Source organism: Piliocolobus tephrosceles, chromosome 9 (genome assembly GCF_002776525.5).
Source record: "Piliocolobus tephrosceles isolate RC106 chromosome 9, ASM277652v3, whole genome shotgun sequence".
Classification (NCBI taxonomy): Eukaryota; Metazoa; Chordata; class Mammalia; order Primates; family Cercopithecidae; genus Piliocolobus; species Piliocolobus tephrosceles.
This window is the reverse complement of record NC_045442.1, coordinates 19,270,231-19,294,595: the sequence shown is the minus strand read 5'-3', so window position 1 is coordinate 19,294,595 and position 24,365 is coordinate 19,270,231. Positions and strand designations below refer to the sequence as shown.

At 46.2% G+C, this 24,365-nt stretch overlaps 1 protein-coding gene across 1 annotated transcript in view; it reads right to left on the bottom strand.

Moving 5' to 3' along the window:
* AFAP1L2 (actin filament associated protein 1 like 2) overlaps positions 1-24,365 on the bottom strand; it is a 107,300-nt gene that overhangs the window by 40,100 nt on the left and 42,835 nt on the right. The window contains exon 2 of the mRNA XM_023206651.1: positions 4,712-4,840. Coding sequence (XP_023062419.1) covers positions 4,712-4,840 — 129 coding nt within the window. The remainder of the gene's footprint in view (positions 1-4,711; positions 4,841-24,365) is intronic.

Sequence of the window (24,365 nt, the reverse complement as noted above, 5' to 3'; positions counted from 1 at the left end):
CTGGGCGACAGAGCGAGACTCCATCTCAAAAAAAAAAAAAAAATATTTAAATGTCTACCAATAGGTTAAACATTAGGATTCACCCAGCATTGAACTCTACCCAATCGTGAAAACTAGCAAGGTAGCTCTGTGTCTGTTTACAAAGATATCCAAGACCTAGAGTTTGATTATAAGAACATGTTTCAGAATAGCAAAAAAAGAAAAAGTATATGAATTGTCAACACATGGAAATGTGTGCATGCAGCAATTCTAAATATAAAAATAATGTAAAGCAGAAAACAGAGGAAAACCACAAAATATTCAGATAATGCTGATAAAGATCAGAAGAGGAACTGGAAGAGCATAAATAGTGTTCAGTGTTCGTTTTATTTTTTTATATCATTAACTAAGTTCACACACCTATACAAAAAAATAAAAGACAAGATGTTATTGTTTTAAATGTTAGATTCTGAGCAGGTGCTTTCTAAGATGACGATTTGTAAGTTGCAGAGAAAACTCACACTGGCCACTTCATGAGGGTGCGTCGGCCCACCTCGGGTGCGCTGCAGGCTGAGGCTGACTTAGTTTTGATTCCTAGAGGGTTGCTAATCTAGGACTATCCAGGTTGGGAAGTAAGAGGCTCCCAAGACCTTCTGCAATTGTGGGAAAAATACAGTAAACCTGGCCCTAGTCAGTGAGGCCGCTGACAGGGAGGCCAGACTGCTCAGTCCTGTCTGGGCGGTGGCAGCCTTGGGCTGGAGAACTTTCTGTCATTCACTCAACTATCTGAAGAAGTGCATTCAGCATCAGCACTGTGCTAAGTGTTGGGGATACAGCAGAAAACAGATGTTACCGCTGCCTTTGTGAACTCCACAGTCTGGCAGGAGAGACATACCTGAATCTGATCGTTACACAGTGGGTGGGAAATGACTGCGGCCTGAAGCTGTTGGGAAGATGAGCTCAAAGTGCTTGGAGGTCTGCAGAGGATGGTCCTTCCCAGAGAACTGGTGTAGGGTGGGAAGGAGGAACATGAACCTGTTTGCTACCACTGGATACAGAGCATTTGAAGTGCTTTTGATCAGAGGGGCAGCCACTGTAACGTCCTTGGAACTTCTGAGGGTGGGAGTAAGAGTGTGAGGCAGGAACAAGGGCTGGTATGGTAGAGACACAGCTCTCACTGATGAAGGCTGGAACAGACCACAGGGAGCCAGGCCCTGAAAAAACAGATCTTAGTCTATGCCTGGACCTCTCCACCCAGATAAAAAGCAAAGAGGGTAGAAAAATTTGTTACACCGAGAAAAAAAAAAACCAAAAAACAAAGATCAGAAAACTCAGAAGAGACAATTCCCTTTGCGAAGTATAAATGCACACATACACATCCTGCCCAAAATGTGTGGAAATCCCAGCAGCTCAGCCTGCGTGGTCCACGGCTATCTTGAGATGATCATCTTGCCTCCACCTACAAGTCTCAACAGGCTGAGCTAATTTTTGGGTAGAGGTGGGTCTGGGAGGGCAAGGGAAAGAATGCTGTAATTTCAGGTGTGGTATGTCTGTTTAAGATTCTGTCCTGTGCGACACAACAGTTACTGCAGTGCAATGGAGCAGGGGGAGACAAGGTTAGGTCCACCTGTCCAGGCCCAAGCCCTGGCTCTGCCCTTACAGCTGTGTGCCCTCAGGCAAGTGACTTTCAGAGGCTTGGTTTCCTTGCTGGTAAAATGGGAATAAGGTTTGGGATAAGGAATGAATGATGTCATCCATGTCATTTAGTACATTAAGTACAGGGACACAGAAAGTACACGATAAATATTGGCTGCTATTGTACCCACTCTGCAGTCTAAGGGCTACAGAGAGGGCCGGAAGGGAAGTTCTGTTAAACAGTGGCTATTAACAAGTGGGCTTCGCTTCTGAGAATACAGGCCCCAGGCCTCAGTGTGGCTGTGCATGGGTGGCACTCTGTAGGTGATTCACCTTGGGGAACCCATGACCAGTTCTCAGCAGCTTCCCACCCTCTACGAGCTGCAGAGTCCAAGGAGAAGGGGAAGGTCTGACTTTATAAGAGCTGATCAAGGGCAGAACAAAAAGGTCATCCTACAAGAAGCCACATCACAGGTTCATTCAAAAAAGAGACCACATATAGGAGGCGCTGCCAGAGTGGTTAGCACCAAGAACCACGGGTCAGACTTATCACAAACAGGTGGTTTCCGTTCCCAACAGAAGCGTTTTTTAATCATTGTGTGTTCAAGGTGGAGCATATCGAAGTGGTGTGGGGAGTGTGCTTTTTAGAGGATTCCACTGATAAATCCTTCATGGAGTGAACCATCCCCCTCTCACTTTCCCGCTTTGTAATGTGGATTTCCCATCTGCGTTCCCACGGTGGGCTGCTTTGATGTGCTGCTGACCAGCACTCGTGGCGGCAGGCAGGCGGACGCTCCCTACAAAGCCTTCAGGAGCATGGGAAGCTGCAAAGGCTGAAGGAAAACACCTCTGATGAGAGGCTAGGGCAGATGATTCCTCCAGAAGAGAAGGCAGATGGGCATATAGCAACATGCCTCAGCTTTACGACTGCTTATTCAGAGAATAGAAACTAGTTCCACAGGGAACAGGGAAGGGGAAAGTCCTCGAAATGTAGTCTGGCAGATTCAGGTTGGACACAAGGAAGCATTTCTGGACTGTGATGGCCGGGGCAGGTGGAGACTTCCCTTCCCTGGCAGGACTTGACCTGTTCCCGCTGGGAGGCAGATGGATTAGATGCCCCTACACGGTCCCTGACTGTCCCCAAACAGCATTTCCAGTTCTTAAACATCTGACATAAAAATCAGCTCAACTGTTACGACTTCACAAAAAGGGTTTTCCTTTTTTGAAGGAATCTGAATTTGCTAGAAATAAAACCATATGTCCACAAGAAGATTTTTTCAAGAATGTTCCTAGCCGCCTCATTCGTAATAGTTCAAATCTGTGACCAACCCAAATGGCCATCAGTTAAGTGAAAGGATAAACAGATTGTGATATATTCACAGAATGGAATACTACTCAGTGATAAAAGGAACAAACTACAGACACACAACAGGATGGATGAATGAATCTCCAGAGAAGCCAGACATACAGTACACATCATATGAATCCATTTATACAGAACTCCAGCACAGGCAACATTAATCAGCACCATGGTTGCTTGTGTTCGGCGGCTGGGAATGGCCAAGACAGAACTTTCTGGATAATGGAAATGTTCTATATCTTGTTCTGGGTGATGAGGAGACAGGGGTATACAATTATCAAAACTCACTGAATTGATTATTTCACATATGTGCACTTTATAAGTAAATGATCTCAATTTTAAAAAGACAGAAAAATTATGGATTCAGGGTTCTGTAATTTACAAAGTCTTCCAACTACGTTTTCCCTTGGGTTGTGTAATATAGGCCAGGTTAAACTCCCCAGGTCTCAGTTTTCCCCTCTATAACAATAGCACCAGCCTCACAGGGATGTCTTAAAGATGAAATGGGTTATTACATATACTCATGAGAATGTTCAGTAAGCCCTAGCTATTATTATAGTTCATTATTGCATCTCTACTTTCAACCAGCAGGGAAGAGTGCTTTGAAAATACTTCATTTAAAATCTCACTCATGGGCTGCTGTGTCAAGTGGCCAGAGATTTCTGGGGCTCCGGCCCAAGTCGGGTCAGTCCTGCACCATTGTTATGGGGTGAAGTGTGTCCCCTCAAAATTCATATATTAAATCCTAGTACCCAGTATGCCTCGGAATATGATTGCATTTGGAGATAGGGTCTTCAAAGAGGTAACTAAGTTAAAACAAGATAATTAGGGTGGCCCTAATCCACTATGACTGATATCCTTATAAAAAGAGGAGATTAGGGCCAGGCACAGTGGCTTGAGCCTGTTATCCCAGCACTTTGGGAGGCCGAGGTGGGTGGATCATCTGAGGTCAGGAGCTTGAGACCAGCCTGGCCAACATAGTGAAACTCTATCTCTACTAAAAATACAAAATTAGCCGGGCGTGATGGCGGGCACCTGTAATCCCAGCTACTCTGGAGGCTGAGGCAGGAGAATCGTTTGAACCTGGGAGGTGGAGGTTGCAGTGGACTGAGATCATGCCACTGCACTTCAGCCTGGGCAAGAGAGCAAGACCTCGTCTCAAAGAGAGAGAGAGAGAGGAGAGGAGATTAGGGCTGAGTGCAGTGGCTCACACAGTACTTTGAGGGGCCCAGGCAGGGTGCCTGGCTTGAGCCCAGGAGCTCGAGACCAGCCTGGGCAATGTGGTGAAATCCCATCTCTACAAAAAACAAATACGAGAAAAAAAAAGATAGTTGGGCATGGTGGCATGCACCTGTAGACCCAGCTACTTGGGAGCCCAGGAGTTTTAGGCTACAGTGAACCATGATCGCACCACTGCACTCCCGACTGGGTGACAGAGCGAGCCTCTGCTTCAAAAAAGTTAATTACATAAGAAGAGGTGATTGGGACACAGACACAGAGGAAAACCCATGTGAGGACACAGGGAGAAGACAGCCATCAGCACGCCAGGGAGAGAGGCCTCAGAAGGGACCAAACCTGTTGATATCTTGATGTTAGACTTCTGGCCTCCAGAAGCATCAGAAAAGAAGTGTTGTTTATAGCACCCAGGCTGTGGTCCTTAGCTATGGCAGCCCGCACTGACTCACAGCCATCTCTATTTGCGTGGAGGCCTCTGCACCGCCCGGGGCCCACACTCACTGCTGCTTTTGGTGTAAAGCCGGAGGAGCTCCGCCAGGCAGCTCTTCTTCACCAGGGCTGTACTGCTCAGGTTCTCCTGGTCAAGAATCTTGAGGAAGTCATCCAGCTCCGTCAGCAGCTGTTCCAGGGCTAGGGACAGGAAACAGAAGAAACTCACAGTGGCTGCCCTCTCTCCAAAGGCCCAGCTCAGATACATCTCGAACCCTCTGGTCCCAAGAGGAAGGGTTTGGTGTGAGGTCTGGCAGCGTCTGGGGCGACTGGGCAGAAGATGGGATTCTCAGCTCCAGGGCCACAGGGAGAGAGAACCAGGCCCTTGGCTTGGAGAGAAACAGCCTCCGCTGAAGCCCCAGGCTTACCAGGTGCTGGACGAGTGACCATGGCCTCGTCGGCTGACTTTCTATCTCCTCCACTGCAAACGTCTGCACTCACAGGGTGCTTGTGAAAACTAAGACTGTACTACCTCCAAAGTGCTCTGAGGGCCGCTGAGCTCTGCTCTTAGAGCTGTGGCTAGAATGAGGGTTCCTCTCATCCGGATCCTCTCTGGGGGCTTTGGGCCCATTTACTTCTTAGGTCTTTTAGGTCAAATGCTTTGTAAAGTTCCTTCCAGTTCTGAAGTTCTATGGTTCTCAGCCTCGTCTTGGCTGCATGACTTTAAAGTAAATCTCTTCACAGGTTGTCCATGATTAAAAGCCACACCTGGGCCGGACGCGGTGGCTCACACCTGTAATCCCAGCACTTTGGGAGGCCGAGGCGGGTGGGTCACAAGGTCAGGAAATCGAGACCATCCAGGCCAACATGGTGAAACCCCATCTCTACTAAAAATACAAAAATTAGCTGGGCTTGGTGGCGTGTGCCTGTGTTCCCAGCTATTCAGGAGGCTAGGGCAAGAGAATCGCTTGAACCCGGGAGGCGGAGACTGCAGTGAACTGAGACCACACCACTGCACTCCAGCCTGGCAACAGAGCAAGACTCCAGACCAAAAAAGAAGGAAAAAATAAAGGCCACACCTGGTTCCTCAGAAGCCCTACCTGGCCTCCAAAGCCCTGCAGACTGCAGCAGCCTCACCCGTGGTCACTGTCATACTCCACAGCACAGACACTGCACCCCTCTTTCCTTCCCTGGACTTCATACATCATGGTCTTCTCCCCCTCTGCTAAATCACACTTGTCCCTCTGTTACCAGTGGTAGTTATCCGTACGGATCTGAAGCAACCTCAATTCTTGCCTCCTCAGAAGAAAGAATTTGAAGGGCATAAGGCAGGAGGGGAAACAGACAAGTTTCAGAGCAGAAGTGAAAGTTTATTAAAAGCTTTAGAACAGTAAGGAAAGGAAAAGAAGCAAAGTCCAACTTGGAAGACGGCTACATAGGCGACCTGAGAAACCAAGTGTGAGGCTTGACCGCTTTACTTGGGGTTTTCTACGCTGGCATGCTTCCGGGATCTCGCCTTGCTTCTCCTACTCCTGAGATCTTATTGGGAAGCTGCTGATTGGTTTCAGGTGTTTTCTATGAGGAGCCTGCCTTTCCCTGGCACTGGCTGTGACCAATCATTCCTTTAGAGAAACAGTTAACAACTGCCTGACCATCACCTGGTGGTCATCCAACACGCCTAGTGTGTGGGGCGGGGTGGGGAGCCCTCTCCTGCCCGGCTCAAACCTAACGAGCTACCCGCTGTAACACCTCAGGTCTTGGTCTAGATAACATTCCTCCCGAGACACCTTCTCTGGACCTCTTTAACAGATAATCCCATGTTACCAGCACTGGCCTCTGTGATGGGCTAAATATTGGGCCCCCAATGATGTCCATGACCTAACCCCCCGAATCTGTGAACGTGCTACTTGACATGGCAAAGGGACTTCACAGATGTGATTTAATCAAGGAGATCATCCTGGTTTGTGCAGGCGATCACAGTGTAATCGCAGGGGCCCTTATAAGGGGGAGGTAGGAGGGTAAGAGTCAGGGAGATAAGATGCTACCATATTGGCTCTGGGGATAGAGGAAGGGACCACGAGCCAAGGAACACAGGTGGCTTCTGGAATCTGGAAAAGGTGAAGAAGTAGATTCTTTCCTAGAGCCTCCAGGAGGAATAGAGCCCTGTGGCCCCCTCTCAGATTCTGATCTCCAGAACTGTAAATTAATGAGTTCGTGTTGCTTTATGTCACTAAGTTTGGTAATTTGTTACCGCAGCAATAAGAAACTGAGATACCCTCTCAAAGCTCTGACTGCATCATGGTGTAGCTGTCTGTGTCACCATTTAGCTGCAAGCTCCAAGGACAGGCTTTGTGTGGAGCTCATGTTTCCAGGGCCCAGCACAATGTCCAATAAACATTTGTTGACTAAACGAGTAAATGAAAGCAAAGCAAATCTATCCACTTACTTTGTACATGAAAGAATTCTGTGGCCTGGATTAAGAGCAAAGAGAAGTCCACTAAAAATCCAGGTATCTGGCAGGTCCTATCTAGCTAAAATATTGGAACAGACGGGATTTTTAAAAGCATCTCCTCCACTTATCTAGCTTACATAATACAGTTGCAACACTGAGAACCCAAACAATTCTTCACCCAAATGGTCTCCATGAAACCAACTCCTAGAGTTTACCGCACGAATGAGCTGTTCTGAAACTTGAACCCCAGCAACCTGCCCACCATCTAGAACCCTTGGCACCTCCTGCTTTCTTTGTGATCACTCTGCTCCAGACCAGCATGAGCTCTCCGTCTGCATGGGCAGCCCTTCATTTGTGTCAGTCTAGGGGCGAGTCAGTGGTTAAGGAGAAACAGGCACTTTGTGGGAAGCCTGCACTCATTTGCTCACCTCACCCCGCCCCCTTGTCTCCCTGGCATTGCTGGTCAATCCCACCATGACACTAAGCAGATTTACAAATAACCAGCAAGAAGGGAGGGAGGGGGGCTGGCACTGAGCACACCACAGTGCAGGGCAGAGACGAAGCTCTTCCAGGTAGTCAAGTGTTTGCCCAAAGAGCATTGGTCACAGGAGCTTCTCAGCAGACAGAGAAGCATCGGCAGGATCAGTTACCATGGGCATCACCCAGCAAAAGTTGCCCTGTTGACCTTAACCTTAACCAGTAGGGCACCCACCATCTGACCCAGGGGAGCTTCTCTGTTGGAGCTGGGGACCTCAGCCCCGTGCTCTGCTGTGACCAGACTTGCTCACCAAGGGCCAAGAGCCACACTGCCAGCATCACTGCACCCTCATCCAAGGCAATGGTGCTGCTGGGCCTGGATGACTGAGCCGAACCAGAGAAGAACGGGAGACAACACCAAGGTGGGGAAACTGAACTGAACAAGGAAATGAAAGGAGCACGATGATGGCAAAATTTCAACTCTTGCCTGAGATAAAGTCAGGAGGGACCATAATCCAGCTTTATAAATGTGAGCCCTGATGGTCTGCAAACAAACATTTCCAACTATGAAGTCCACGAGCATTGACTCAGCATCTACTAGGCTGGCCCACACAAGCATTTAATAGAAAGAATAAAGCATGTTCTCCCAATTAAAAGGCCTTAGCTTGTGTTGTGTTTTGTTTCTAACACTATTCATGACTTTCCTGTCGGCTGCAGGAACTCAAAAGCAGTGAGCTTAAAGAAGCCAAACCAGGGAAAATAAATTGAGGACAACGACAGTGAGCCTTGAACTCAGCTTCAGGGGACAAGGGAAAGTGAAAGGGCCTTGTAAGGCAATTGGGGTCTCAAGCTGCATTTTTCCTGAATTCTGAACTTCTCAAGGCTGTCCCTCCACTGCCGCTTCAGGAAAAAAAAAAAAAAAAAAAAAAAAAACCCATAAAAACTGTAAGTATGTTTTCACTTCCGCATCCTTGGCTATTCCCAAAAGCCGCCCAATTCCTGGAAAATAGCCTTTGTTTCTATTCCACATGAGCCAATATGTACCAAGCCAAAGGGTAGAAAGAGCTGGGCCTGGCCCTGGGGAGACAAAGGTGACCCCAAGGGGTCCTCAGCCCTTCCAGAGGCCTAGTGAACCCAGGGTGAGAAGAGAACTAATCCAGGGATGTCTACAAGGACCAGCAATGCAATAAGGAAAGTGGGGCAAACTCTGAGTTTATCAGGGTAAGGAATTGTAGCTCGTCATTGAGGAATGCATAGAAGCTCACTGGAAAGGGGCAGAGGCATTTTAAGAAAAAGGGATGGCTGGGTGCAGTGGCTCATGTTTGTAATCCCAGCACTTTGGGAGGTCAAGGTGGGTAGATCACCTGAGGTCAGGAGTTCGAGACCAGCCTGGCCAACCTGGCAAAACCCTGTCTCTACTAAAAATACAAAAACTAGCCGGGGGTAGTGGCAGGCACCTGTAATCCCAGCTACTCGGGAGGCTGAGGCAGGAGAATCGCTTGAACCTGAGAGACGGAGCTTGCAGTGAGCCGAGATCACACCACTGCACTCCAGCCTGGGCAACAGAGTGAGACTCCTTCTTAAAAAAAAAAAAAGAAAGAAAGAAAAGAAAAGAAAAAAAAAAGAAAAAGGGAAGAGATGCTCAGAAAACTTGAGCCCTGAAAGTACATGTGTGTTTGGGAAACCACCCAGTGTCTCTGTGTATCAGGGGAACATGGAGCATGGAGGTGGGTGGGGGTGGGCCTCAAAGGGGAGAAGGTGGGCTCTGAGGCCAGAACTGTGGACTGGGGGTGATGCAGATGAAGAGGGCTTCATCGTTCTGCTCAGGAGTTGGTGCCTTATTCTGCGGGGCCATGCAAGGCTGTTCTTTAAGCAGACTCGAGAGAATAATCCTGAAGCTGTGGGGAGCATGGATGGGAGGGGACTGGCAGTGGAGGCAGGAAGGCCAGTTAGATAAACTCATTAGTGCATATGGAATGATGAAGGTGTGAGCTAATCATGGCGGCTGGGCACCATGCCATTAGCTTTGCCCCTACACCCCCGAATTCTCACAACCACCCTGCAAGTGCACAGCTGTGGGAATGGGCTAAGGAGGCTGAATGACAACCTCATTTGACCACATCCCTGATGAGTAGTGGCATGGGGGATCATATCCAAGCATGTCCAAGTTCAAAGCACTTGTGTCTGCCATCCATCCATTGGCTGTAGTCATTCCCAGGGAGCCAGGAAAGTGTATTGAGTCATGGCTCCTGCCCTTCAGTCCTTCATACACCACAAGGCAAAGGGTGTAGGGATGAAGAGAAAGAGTGGACTGGAGACACGAGATAGGGAGAGCCCACAGGACCTGTCGATGTAGGCACCGGATGGTGGAGATGCGAAAAACCATCAGACACCGTGGTGAACCAGGCAGCCATGGTGCCTGCCCGTCGGGGAGTGGGTGGGCCAGCCAGATGTGTTGGGGAGAGCAGCTCTTGGTGCTGTCTGCTGAGGACAAAGTTGATACCCTCCTTTTCTTCCAGGCTGTGGCAGGTGAAGGGGAAGCCCCAGGGTTGAAGGAGCATAGGCGGGGGGATGAGAGAGAGTCAGAAGGGAAGGATGTTCCTTCCCTTCCTCTCTGGATCCATCATTGTTCCAGGTCCAGCCAGGCCCCTTCTCCATAAAGCCACCGTGACCAGCGGCACTCAGCTCTTGCTGGCATCTGCCTCCCTAGGCTGTGGACTGTCAAAACCAGTTGCGCACAGTTGTCTGGGTGTGTGTCTATCTCTGAGGCTAGGCAGAAGCTCTTTCTGGTCAAGGGTCAAGTTTTATAGATTTGGGTGTCCAACAAGGTGCTAAGCACACTGGAGGCTATCAGCGACTGTCCTCCAGACACACCCTTTCAGGGTCCAGCCACAGGCTTGAGGAAATAACAATCAACAACGGCAAGGCCCCAGTGTGCCAACCTCAGTGACATTTATCAACCCCCAGGGCTGGGAGGGGTGTGCATCCCTTAGAGGAATGTGGCTATCACCCTGAGGCCCTGGAACTCGCTCACTACATTTCCTTTCTCCCCCACCATCCCCCACACTTTCATTTCGCTCTCTTCCTTGTCCTCCTGTGGAGGGAGGGAGAAATAAATGTGTTGTTCATTCTGGAAACTGTAGGCCCTTGTGCGGGCTTTCCATCCCAGCTCTGTTAAAGTTCAGGGTTGTCTGCTTAGGGTCAATAAGATTCTTGTTCGGGACTTCCAAGGCCCACGCAGGGCTGGGCGGTTCAACTGCTCGATTCATCGCCCTCGGCCGTGGTGAAGCTCTTCCTCCAGATGACCTCCTCCCCCAGCTTTTCTCATTTTGAGGCCGTCTTGCTTTTTGGTCACTAAGTTCCCAACCATAAACGTCTTCCCAACACGCCAAAAAAGCCACTCTTCACGGTCTCCCTGCTGTTTTATGCACACATTTTTATTTATTCAGCTGCGTTTGCTGAAGACCTGAGATGGAGCATGATTTTCCTTCCCAATGTCAAACTGAGCAGACCTGTGCTTTATGTAGAAAGACATGCACCCCTCTGCCCTGACAGTTCCCAAGATCAAGCCACTGAGTGTATTATCCTCATGAGCCCAACTGCTGGGGAGCAGTCAGAGTTACGAGCCTTGTGAAGCTTTCTGCGAGAAGCAACAGCATCCTGTAGATGCCAGGGAGAGTGGAAAATGTCAAAGATCTTCCTCCTGATCAGAGAGAGCTCTCAAGTTCTCCAGATGAGCTTCTGGAAAAATATACTCCTCACGCCACCTAACAAGGGTGACCTCAGAGCAAATGCCCTTTTTCTTCAAAAATGCAAAACACTGAATCAGCCTTTACCACATATCTACTGTATGTCTGCCCTGTTCATAGAAAGTGGGATTTTTTTTCTTATTTTTATTTTACTTTACCTTTTTTCTTTGAAACAAAGTGTCGCTCTGTCATTCAGGCTGGAGTGCAGTGGTGCAATCATGACTCACTGCAGCCTTGACTTCCTGGGCTCAAGTGATTTTCCTGCCTCAGCCCCCCAGTGAGTAGCTGGGACTATAGGCATGCACCACCATACCCTGCTAATTTTTAAATTTTTTGTAGAGACAGAGTCGTGCTATGTGGCCCAGGCTGGTCTTCAGCTCCTGACCTCAGAGGATCCTCCTGCCTCAGCCTCCTAAAAAGCTGGGATGGCAGGTGTGAGCCACTGCACCCAGCCTTTTTTTTTTTTTTTTTTTTTTTTTTTTTTTTTTTTTTTGTGATGATAAAATAAAGATAACATAAAATTTATTACTTTAACCATCCTAAAGTTTACAATTCAGTGGTGTTAAGATTCCCAATGTCGTGCAACCGTTACCACTATCTAGTTCCAGAACTTTTTTTATTACCTCAAAGGAGAGCTCATTAGGCAGTGACCTCCCTATTTCCCCCTATGCTCAGATGCTAGCAACCACATATCTGCTTTTGGTCCAGTGGGTTTGTCTATTCTGGGTATGTCGTATACATTTTGCATCTGGCTTCTTTCCCTTAGCATTATGTTTTCAAGGTTCATCCATGTTGTAGTAGGTATGGCTACTTCCTTCCTCCTTAAGACTGAATACAATTCCATCATATGGATATACTACATTCTACTTACCCATTCCTTGTTGATAAGGCAATGGATTTTTTAAACAAAAAACTTTTTTATTGGGATATAATTTAAATACAGTAAACTCTCCTGTTTTTACTGTGCAATTCTATTTGTTTTGACAAACACCCTCAGCTGTGTTAATCATGACTGCCACAATGAAGGCACAGAGCCTTCCCACTACCCAAAAAAGTTTCTTTGTGCCCTTTATAGGCAGCCCCCTCCCTACTCCCAGAGCAGGCATGGGAGCACGAATAGCTTTTGGAGTCTGACTTCTTTAACTTAACATCGGGCATACGAGATTCATCCAGGTTGCAAGGCATGAGAAGTCTGCTCCTTTTTCTTGCTACATAGCATTCCATTGTGTAGATGTAGGAAGAATCTTTATAGCCCCACTGCTGGGCACTTCTGCACAGAACAGCAGTTCCTGCTTTCCCACACCAGACTGCCATGCTCTCAAAGGCACCTTACTGCTGACTTTACACGGCATGCCCTGCTTTAAGTTCACGTAATGTGTGGCCACTCAGAGACATGCATACACGAGGTGAAGCAGTGATTCTCAGCCCGGGCTGCACACTGGAATCACTGGGGGAACTTACAAGAATCCTGATGCCTGGGTGCACCCCCAGAGATTCTGCTGTCATTGCTCTGGGTGTGACCTGGGGCAGGACTTTTCAGTCTTCCCAGGTGAGTCTAATGCACAGCCAAGGTCAAGAACTACTTAAAGTTGTGATGACTTGCTTTATGAAGTCTTTTACCTTATCAAATTATGTATAAAGTTCCTTAAAACGCAAACTTTCACAGTGCTCCTATATGACCATTCTGATCTACATGTAGAACTTTCTAGGCTCATCCCTGTTATAGAAAGTCAGATACACTTGAAAATGTGTTTTCTCCTAAAGTCCTTTTCCTTCTGGACAGTAAGAGAGTGCAGAAGGCCAGGCTGGGGCTGGGTGCAGTGGCTCACGCCTGTAACCCCAGCAGTTTGGGAGGCCAAGGTGGATGGATCACTTGAGGTCAAGGGTTCGAGACCAGCCTAGCCAAAATGGCAAAACCCCACCTCTGCTAAAAATACAAAAATAAGCTGGGTGTGATGACACACACCTGTAATCCTTGCTACTTAGGAGGTTAAGGCATAAGAATTACTTGAACCCAGGAGGCAGAGGTTGCAGTGAGCCAAGATCGCGCCACTGCACTCTACTCCAGCAGGGGCAACAAGAGCGAAACTCGGTCTCATAAAAAAAAAAAAAAAGAAAAGGAAAAGAAAGAAAAAAGAAGGCTGAGCCAGGTATGGTGGCATGCACCTGTAGTTCCAGCTACCCTGGAGGTGGGAGGATTGCTTGAGCCCAGGAGTTCAAATCCAGCCTGGGCAACACAATGAGAACCTGTCTCTTGAAAAAACAACAACAACAACAAAAAAAACCTGAGTGTAGAAGGCAAGGGTCAAGATGTTTCAAGACAGCTATATGTTTACATATCACTGTACTCAGTTTTTTATCCTGCTTAAGCTCTTATCACTGAAAATCAGCACCCAAAGCAGACTGCAGTCATTTCTGCCTGCTTGAAACCCAGTAAACCGAGCCAGAAATGTAAATAACTTTCTCCAGTGTAAATACTCAAGAAGTTTTTCTTTATCTCCATCTCCAAGAAATGGTGACGGGGGCGGGGGGGGGCTTGCTTCACTTGCTAGCACTGTGAATGCTCTGCTCCCGCCAAGCCTGATCTACAAGGGTCATCTTGCCATCATTTGTGCAAGATCTGCTTTTTCTCACCTATCTTTGAGTCTCATCACTGAAAACACTTTCCCCAGGAACAGCCCACCCTTCGCATTCCCAGATTAGCCGTTGAAGCTGAGATGGGACAGATGCTGGGCCGTGGCTTGCAACACTGGAAAAACAACGTGAGTTCCTCATTGCTGCGAGTTCCTCACTGCCGACCCCTCCGATGAACAAACCTCCCCAAGAGCAGAATTCCAACCCCAGCTTAGGAGCCAGCTGGAACCAGAGCCTCTCAGATAGGACCTTCGAAAAGTCACACAGTCACAGCTGAAGACGTGAAACCAAGCACAGAAAGGGAGAAAAGACCGCAGTCCTACCAAGAACCACATCCACTCTGTCTCAGACTGCCCAGAAGCACGACCTGTCCATCCAGTAATAGCCCCAAGCACACGGGGCTATTACTTGACAATTCAGCCGTCTTTATTGTTCTCTATTGTTCCATGGATGCAAGTTCTTTGTCCCCAATGAAATCGAAAGCTCTGTGTGGGTAGGGACTACATCTTCTGGTTTGATTTCCTCCCTCATTGTGCCTAGATAGTGCTTTGCTAAGGTCAGTGCTTGGAAAACATCTGATGAACATAAGGCTTCTAAACAGATAGACAGATGCATACAACCTGCCTTCACTAATGAAAGCTCCTCCTATTTAAGTGTCTGGGCTAGTCAGTCTAGTAGACCCGGGCAAAGGGCTCACAAGTCCCATCTGGGCCAGTTAACATCTCTGAAGCCACCAGAGGCAGCCCCTGGCAGCTGATGGGCTGGAAGGACAGGAGGCATCTTACTTTTGGATGGTGTTCTGGTGGGAGAATTTTCTCAAGGATACAGGTGGGAAGGGCATGGAGGTGGCATGCTGCCCTAGGGATCAGAATCCAAGGGAACTCAGGGTGAAAGAAACTCGACCCCTGGGGCACTCCAGCAGTTCAGAGGGCACATGAGGGCAGACTCGAGACACTCCAGGTTCCAGCAGCCACCAGGGTCCAGGCCAGACAAAGAGGCTTTGGGTCCCGGGAGGCCTTTGTTTCTCAGTTCATTTAAGACATTCCTTAAATGCAATCTACCAGAAGAGTGGCTTCATTCAGAGGCAGCAGGGGCCAGTTATGCGGGTGGGAGGCTCAAAGGTTTAGCTGGGTATCTCTCTGCGCGGCAAGTCCCACAGCCAGCACAAACCATTTTAGCCTCAGAACAAGAGGCTGTTTGGGGTCACTCGAGTTCACATTGGAAAGGCTGTGTTGGATAGGAAAAAAGAAGGCTGGAAAATGATAACAGCAATTATCTTTTGGTGGAGGGGCTATGGGAAATTTTTACTCTTTCTTTACAGCCTCCCCTGTTCCTCAACACAGAAGAGCATAGAGTTTTACGCAGAGAAGAGAAGTTGTGCAGGGGCCGCTACGTTTTCATTTGGGGCTGTAAATCTAAGGTTGTCTCTGTTTACTTGATAATTGTACCAGAGAAAAAAGACACATATTAAGGATGAATGGAAGGGGGAAAAATCACCGTATGTTCAGATTTACTGTTTCCTTCCAGCATTCAGCAAAAGTAATGAGACACCATTGGACTGGTGTGCTGGTCAGGACCTTTTCATCCTGTCCAGGCCCCTGCCTCCAAGTAGGTCAAAATCAGCCCCACAATCCAAAGTGGCCACCACTCTGACATTGGAGTCAGCCAGGGAGAGGCACGCGAGGCTGATTAGGTGCCCACTGGACCACCAGGCAAAAGCCCTTCCTGGGGGCTTCAAGGAAGCTGGGCAGGAGAAACAAAGGTCTCCGGGGCCACCCCCTACCCCAAGACTCCAAGCCTCTTTGGGCCCTGAGGGCTGCTGGAACCTGCAGTGTCTCTCACCTGAACTTACGCTTCCCCTGAACCAGAAGTGCCCTGAGAGTCAAGTTCCCCTTGCCCTGGGTTCTTGATCTTGCAAGAAGCAGCCACCTCCACCCTTCCCACAGGTACCACATTCCAGATTCAAATTGCCTAAATATTAGTTCCACATCTTGGCTCACTCTTGGCTGTACCACATACTGGCTGTGTGGCGTTGGGGAGCTTAATGAGTCTCTCAATGCTTCAGTTTCCTGGTTTGTAAAATAGGGCTAATAATAGTACCTCCTTCGTAGGATTAATGTGAAGATCACAAAATAACCTCCTAAAGTGCTTATACTAAATTAAATGTTAGTTGCTAAGTAAAACCAACATTCCTCCTATAAGAGTGGTAGAGAAAACTCTCCATAGACTCTAAATACACACACACACATTATAATGCTAGCAGACAGCTTCAAAAAAGCAACTGTAGGCCGGGAGTGGTGGCTCACACCTGTAATCCCAGCACTTTGGGTGGCCAAGGAGGGCAGATCACCTGAGGTCAGGACTTTGAGACCAGCCTGGCCAATATGGTGAAACCCCGTCTCTACTAAAAATACAAAAAATTAGCTGGGCATAGTGGTGCAGGCCTGTAGTCCCAGCTACTTGGGAGGCTGAGGCAGGAGAACTGCTTGAGCCAGGGAGGCAGAGGTTGCAGTGAGCTGAGATGGAGCCACTGTACTCCAGCCTGGGTGACAGAGCAAGGCTCTGTCTCCAAAAAAAAAAAAAAAAAAAAAAAAAAGCAACTGGAGATGTTCTGTTTGATTTTACAGGACTACTAAATTGTGTCCTGGTAGACAGCAACAGCGGCAGTTGAGGAGGAATTTGGGTTAAACCCTTGCAGGAAACCACCTTCATAGAAACATCCAGTACTGAGAATGAACAAGCAAAGGTTTTCAAAGTTTTCTGTAGCTTAGCCCAGGTTTCAACAGGTCAAAGCCAACACTAGAAACAGGAGGTCAAAAGAATGAGGGTCAGCTCCAGGCTATGATTTGAGAGATGGCTACCAGGTCCTTTGGTTTTTTCCTCCATCCTTCTGCCTGTCTGCCCCCTTTCCACTCCTCTGACAGCCACAACAGGCAATGTTCCTTTTGGCAAACAGCACGGCACTATCAACATTGCCCCAGAAGGAATAATCCATGAGTGTGTTCAGTGGATACCTATTGCTTTCCCCCCTTCCTCTGCATCCATTCACTCATATTTGGAGCCAAATTTCCCTTGGGAAACTCCTTTTCCTTACTGTCTATATTTGTGGAACTAAAACTCCACACCCAACTCCATGGGCAGTCACATGACCTTGGACCTAACCAGTCAGAGCATTTCATTCCCCAGCCACAATAATTGGCTTAGAGACAGACCCATTTCCAGAGCCAAGCCAATGAGCATCAGCCATGGGACTCTTCCTGGAACTACTATGAAGTAGGCTTCTCCTTCCTCAGGGTTGAGCTGCTAGAATGTTGGCCTGAAACTTCTGTGGCCATCTCCAGAAACAGTCCACCTGAGGAGGGAAACAGGGCCTGGAGATTCCTGACAGCATCATTTCAGCACTTAGATTCAGCCATGACTCAAAGTAGCTGTTCTTCCATACCACTCAGTAATATGTGGCCAAAGCAACCTCTTTGTTTAAGGCAGCCTGAATTGGGTTTCCTTTGCTTGCAAACTGAGAGTGAACTACCAGTGCATTGCTGGACCCCAAAATCTGGGCCAGGCAGTCTGCAGATCCAATTCTAGTTCATTCTGTGAAGTAGGCATCACCATCCCCAGATTTGAAGCCAAAGGAGGCTATGTGGTTCCACCAGGGTCACACAGCAAGTCTCAGCACTCAGAATCAACAGGTCCTTCTGGCCTCAAGCCTAGAGTTTATCCTCTTCCTCTGAATTGACTTTACATTGGTAAAGATTTGCTTATTAAAACAGACTGTACAGAGAGTGGACTTCAAAAACATTCTAAGGACAGCAAAATGTGGGAAAAGATCCAAATAAAAGCATCTTGAGAAGCCTGGGATATAATGTTATCAAGTCCTGGGGTGGGGGACAGAGGATAAGTGGACAGAGGACAGTGAAGACAAACTTCCATCAGCCTTAGGACAAAAAAAGGGGTGGAAATGGAAGGGGGAATTCCAAAGACCCGGGGGCCAAGTAGAGCAGAGGCATGGCGTCTTGGGAGATGGAAGGATGTAAAGAAAGACCTTCACTTATTCCAGGGAGTGCTGATGGATTTCAAGATCATGGAGCCCTCTGGGGCAGCCTGATGGGAGATACAAGAGTGGAAGCTGCAACTCTTGGCTCATGGAGCACGACAGCTGTGGAAAGAATGCCATCCCGGAACCTTCACGCCTGAGTCCTCAGTGCCAGGGGCCAGAACATAGAGGCCAAAATAACTGATGAAATGGATGGAACGTGATTGTTAAATTATGCGGCAGCACAAGCAAAGCATCTGCCTAAAATGATCCTTCATATTAGGAAGAGTGGAAGAGCAAAAGCCGCCACAAAAAGGAGCAATTTTAACATCACAGGTGGTTCTGAATGGCTGTCAAGCTTAGACTAATCTGCTTCTGCTGATCGTAGCACCTCTAATGGACAAGAACCAATAATCAGGAGACAGCCTGTGTGTAATTCCTTTTTCTGAACCATATCAACTTGAAATCAGTCCTCTTAAGCCTTGAAGAAGTTAGAGATCAATAATGAATGGAAATTAATCATTTGGTCTATTTTTCCCCTTCTTTGTATAATGGGAGGACCTATTCCATATGGCTCAGATTTGACCAGCGCCACCTAAGCCATAGGAGACGGGGATGTAGTTGAGGTCTGGTCATCCTTCAGGCCCTGGTGATGAGTTCAACTAATTCAAGCGAGACTGTCATCTGGGATTTGCTATGTGGGCTTTGGGAGAAAGAGATCTTTCTTCTCTTGGGATTGCAAGCCATGAGGATACATAATTGGAGTTAGAGGAGACCCCTCTTTTTCCAGTCTGAGGATTAAGCCAGTGCTCAGAAGAGAACAAAGCTAATAACTAGAGAAAGAGACAAAGCCCTGACCTCACAGCTAGGGTCCCTAGGTCCAGCCATGCCTGAACCTAACTTTGCACCTGCCAACTACAAGAACCAATAAATTCCCCTTTTCACATAAGCTAGGCTTTAGTCACTGATGACCAAAAAGTCTTTTTTAATATAGAAGTGAAGGTTGAACAAATGGTGGCTCCATATAAACCATTCCCTACATAAGGCATACCCCAAGTTTTCAAGGTCATACAGTGGCCCCACAGAATCTAACTTTCCTGTTCCCTTTGAAAAGTCCAAGCACAAAATCGACAGGACCAGGTAATTATCCTGGATAAACCATGGCCAAACCACTAGAAAACTGCTGACGATGGCCAGCAAACACCGAGGGGTATGGCTGTAATCTATTTAAACCACGGTAGAGTATAGCAGGCCTAGGGATGGATGCGGGTCGGGGGAGGTTGCCTCCCCAGCAGAAGCCTTTCTCCTCTCTCTTTCTTCTGACTGATGCTCACATCCCTGTGCGACTGTCCATGGCCCCCAGTATAGGGCCCACGGCAGTGCTTTGGAAACTATGGGCATAGTCTTTTAGGTGGGCTATGCTGTCAGTTCCGTGCATTAGCACTGGTAGCTTTAAAAATAAAATTTAAAAAAACCAACAGTTTTGCTGTGAACTTAAAACTGCTGTAAAAATAAAGTCTGTTAAATACATGTAGTAGAAAATATTTGAATGCATACCATCTAATAAAGGCACATACTCTTTCAAAAAATTTCTGTTGGGTCTAGGCACAGTGGCTCATACCTGTAACCCCAGCACTTTGGGGGACCAAGGTGGTCAGATCACTTGAGCTCAGGAGCTTGAGACCAGCTTGGGCAACACGCAAAAACCCTCTCTCTACAAAAAACTAGCCAGGCGTGGTGGCACATGCCTGTGGTTTCAGCTACTAGGGAGGCTGAGGTAGGAGGAGAATCTGAGCCCAGGAGGTCGAGGCTGCAGTAAGCAGTAATTGTGCCACCGCACTCTAGCCTGGGTGATAGAGTGAGACCCTGTCTCAAAAAAAAAAATTGTTTCAGATGTATGTGTGTGTGTATCAGTGTGTGTGTATATGTGTGTGTGTGTGCACACCCTGGGAAACAATATAAAATACATTTTTTACCATGGTCACAATCAAAAAGTTTGAAAAACATTTATCTGAAACTCCCAAAGCCAGAGATATTTTGAAATTCAGTGTATTTTGGAGAAGTAACATGGTACATATTCCCCCAGCAGAGTCTGGGGAAATGGGAATAAAGTGCATTAATATTTCTATAACAAAATACACAATTATTTATAATAAGTGGGATAAACAGATAATGAGTCACCTCACATCATTTCGGGGCCGTTTTTATCTCCAAATTAGTTTCTGCCTGCTTTACAAAAAACTTCTGGTTTCCAAGAAACTTCTGGTTTCCTCCGCCAAACAAACAAAAAGAATGTAAAATAAACATATTTAAAATATTGATGACATGTTGAAATGATGATATTTTGGATACGTTGCGTTAAATAAAATCTATTCTTAATTTCATCTCTTTTTCAAGTTTAAAAAATATTAAATGTAATTTAAATTTAAATGTAATTAAAATTACATATGTGTTTTAAATTTTGTTTCTATTGGATAGCACTGACCTAAAATGTCAGAGCATTCTTAAAGCATTTTAAAAAGTCATCCCTCTGACTAAAGCAAAACAAAACAAAACAATGTTCAGAGAGAGAAAGGGACTTCATCAAAGTTGCACAGAAAACCCAAATTTCCTATTCCTGTCCAAGGCTTTCTAAACCCAATTTCGAGTATTTTTGTATCCTAGAGAGCAAGGGAAAGAAGAAAGGTCATTCTTGAATGGGAATTCCATGGGAGCAGTGAGTAAAGCTTGGAAAAGGGCTTTTACATGTGTTGGTCATGATTTACCAAGGTGAGAAGGCACTAAAAAAGGAAAGTTCTCTCCTCAGCAAAACAGCTGTGACCGGGATGAAAAAGATTTGGTTACTCCGTGCAGGCTGTACTTTGTTTACATGAACAAGAGCCAGTTATTCATCACAGAAATATTCTAAATTAAACCCTTGAAGCCCTATTATATAAACAAGCTAAAGGTATCACAGAGTTTTGAGTTGGACCATTGTTTTTCTTTAATGTTTCAGCCAAAATTTGTCAAAAGAAACTGCTGATGTACAATTTCAGACTCTTCCAGAGCATTTCACTTGGGGAATAGTTTGCATTTGGCTCTTTAATCAAATCTTCTGTTCCCTTTCTGGCCAGTCTCAAAAGGACACCTCGGGTCCTCACCTCTCTGCCCTGCCTATGCTCCTTGCTATTCCTCCAACACTGTGGCCTCCAACTTCAAACACCCTGAAACTGTCTTTAGCCATTCTTTCTCTGGTGTAACCACATTCTCTACTGCAACACCCACGCACACTCATACTTGCTCTGAACTCTTATCCCCTTGACCTTGAAACCAGGCTTTAGCAAGGCCCCAAGGTGTGATCAGCATTTCAGCCCCTCCCTGCCCAACCTCACAGCACCTCTGTCTACCCACAACAGTTATTCAACAAGCATTTCCTAGGTGGCGACTGAATATCCAATATTCCATTGAAAGCAGCAGTGAGTATTGGATCTCTGCCTGGGTCTTGCTAAGCAATGCAGTGGGGAAGATAAACATGCAAATTCTGATTTCCCCATTTCTAATTTGCATGTATTCCTTGAAATCATAAAAGAAGAACGCATATTTCAATTCTGTTTGCATTAATGTAGTCGTGTCCCTCAAATAGGGTGCTACTAAAAGGAAATGTTTCTTAGAATCAGTGACATTTTAGAATCAATCGTTAGTCAATCAGCTCCTGTCCTTCCAACCACGGTTATTTTCCATTCCCTCACAGGGGCTGATTTGCAGTGTGTTAAGTTTCTTTTGACAATACCCTGCTTTCTAGGTGTTTTTAAGGGCCTTAAATGCTAAAATTGTGTCTGTCTCAAATCTCAAACCAAATTCCTACAGTACAAGCATCATGCCTGAGAGTTCAGCCTCCCCAGAACAATCCTAGCTCTGAATCCCAGTGTGGTTCAGGAGTTGCTCACTTCGAAATGAAGCTGAATTAGAAAAACCTAGGAATAAAGAAGCCTCTCTTTTGTTTTCTGTTGTTCTGAATATCATTTGGCCTAAAGTAAAGCAAAAATTCAATGACTTCTAAATTCGGCAACAAGGATTAATAGATTTTATGATGGGTAATTTTCTATTGAAATAAACTAGGAAGATAGAATTACAGCTAAGGAAATAATACAAAATGTATCGATAATAAAGCAGTCAAAGAAAAAGAAGTCTACAACCCAAATAAGGGAAGTTGCTTTTATTAATAATAAAGTCAGCCAAAAGATGACAAAGGATATCTCACTGAACTCAGACTTATAATAAAACTACATGGTATATCTCATCATCCTTTAGATAAAGAAACAGACTTAGGGAGGTTAAATAACTTGCCCAAAGACACACAGCCAGAAAATCCAGATCTGAATTCAAATCACTCTGTCTCCTTCCACCATCACCACAGCTGGCCTCCCTTACATTTCCTTCTTTCAATAACAAATAACAATAATAATAATAATGATAATCAAAACCAGAGTCATTTGAAAATAGAGCCTCAGGCCAGGCACGGTGGCTCACGCCTGTAATTCCAGCACTTTGGGAGGCCGAGGTGGGTGGATCACCTGAGGTCAGCAGTTCGAGACCAGCCTGGCCAACATGGCGAAACCCCATCTCTACTAAAAATACAAAAATTAGCCGGGCGTGGTGGCATGTGCCTGTAATCCCAGCTACTGGGGAAGCTGAGGCAGGAGAATCTCTTGAACCTGGGAGGTGGAGGTTGCAGTGAGCTGAGATTATGCTACTGCCCTCCAGCCTGGGCAACAAGAGCGAGACTGCATCTCAAAGAAAAAAAAAAGAAAAGAAAATAGAGCCTTAGCAGAGAAGGTATATCTAAGAGACAATTGTTTGCCTAGATTTGTATATATATACAGGAGAATTATGGTCCATTTTGACCCTTGTTATTAGTACAAGTTGTCAGTGATCAAATCATATCCTCTGAGAAGAAACAGTAAAAGAAAATGGTAAAAAGACTCAAGAAATTCATTACAAGAGGTAATGTAAGAGCTGAGACCACTGTTATTAGGATTCCTGGTGTGTAACATTGAGTTGTTCAAACACTTGACAAGTTTATTAGCAAATCCAGCATGGTAATAATTTTGTTAGTATAATATTTGTTAAGCATGGGTGACCAAACTGCAAACCATAACAACATTATAACTGGGTTTAAAATGACTTGTGGCATTAAAAGGCTAAATGACTTCTGATAAAGCTAGCTAATAAGAAAACAAATCCACCACTCAAATGCATTTTGTGATCCCCATGTGTAAACTTTTCTTGTACTTCTTAATGGAGCAACTGGGAAATGAAAGATGGCAGGAAGGAGGCTGAACGAACATCCGCAGACCAGTACTGCTGCTGTCATTCATCTGAGTCATCTGCAAATGGATCAACTTTCCCTGCAACCTGCAGAGTAGGTGTACTCATCAGAATGAGTTCATGGGGAGTTAGAACTGCTAAAGGAAAGGTAAAGGTTGGCTGGCAAATAATGTTTTAATCAAAGCCTTTTCCTCTGGATTTTAGGCTTCAAACAAGTGATCTGTTGGCTTAGTGCAGACCTGGACAAAGAAACCCAGGTAGCTCCCGGTACACTGTAATAGTATATCCTCTCCATCTTCTCTTTCATTCATTTAACTAAAGGTGTTGACGTGGTCAGGGCAAGAGGTAAAGGAAGCCATTGGAAACTCAGAAGGCTAAGAACACATCAATCTTAAGAGCTCCTCTTTTAGATTTCCGTCTTGGCCCCTCCAATCCTGTTTTAACTGGTGTCCTTCACCAAGGACACCAAAAAGGGTCATGTACATGACATTGCTACCTTACCAGAGCTAAGGACAAACATTTGCCCACAGACAGAGTGTGATGGTTAATCTTGTGCATCCACTTGACTGGGTCACAGAGTGCCCGGACATTTGGTCTAACATTCTTCTGGGTGTGCTGGTGAGGGTGTTTCTGGGTGACAGGAACATTTGAATCAGTGGACTGAGGAAAGCAGATGGCCCTCTCTAATGTCACTGGCCCTCATCCAACCAACTGAAGACTTGAACAGGACCAAAAGACTAAGAGGAAATTCCTCCTGCCTGTCTGTCTGAGCTGGGACATCAGTCTTGATCTACCTTTGGATTAAAAAGTTGGCTCTTCTCGGGTCTCAAACTTGCAGGTTTTCAGACTGGAACTCTGATCGGCTCTTCTGGTTCTCAGACCTTCAGATTCAAATGAGAACTACACCATTGACTCTTCTAGGTTTCTAGCTTGCCAGCCACACATCCTAGGACTTCTCAGCCTCTATAATTATGTGAGTCATTTCCTTATAAGAAATCTCTTCCCAAGTAGATACTTTGATATTTCAATAGATAGATAGATAGATAGATAGATAGATAGATAGATAGATAGATA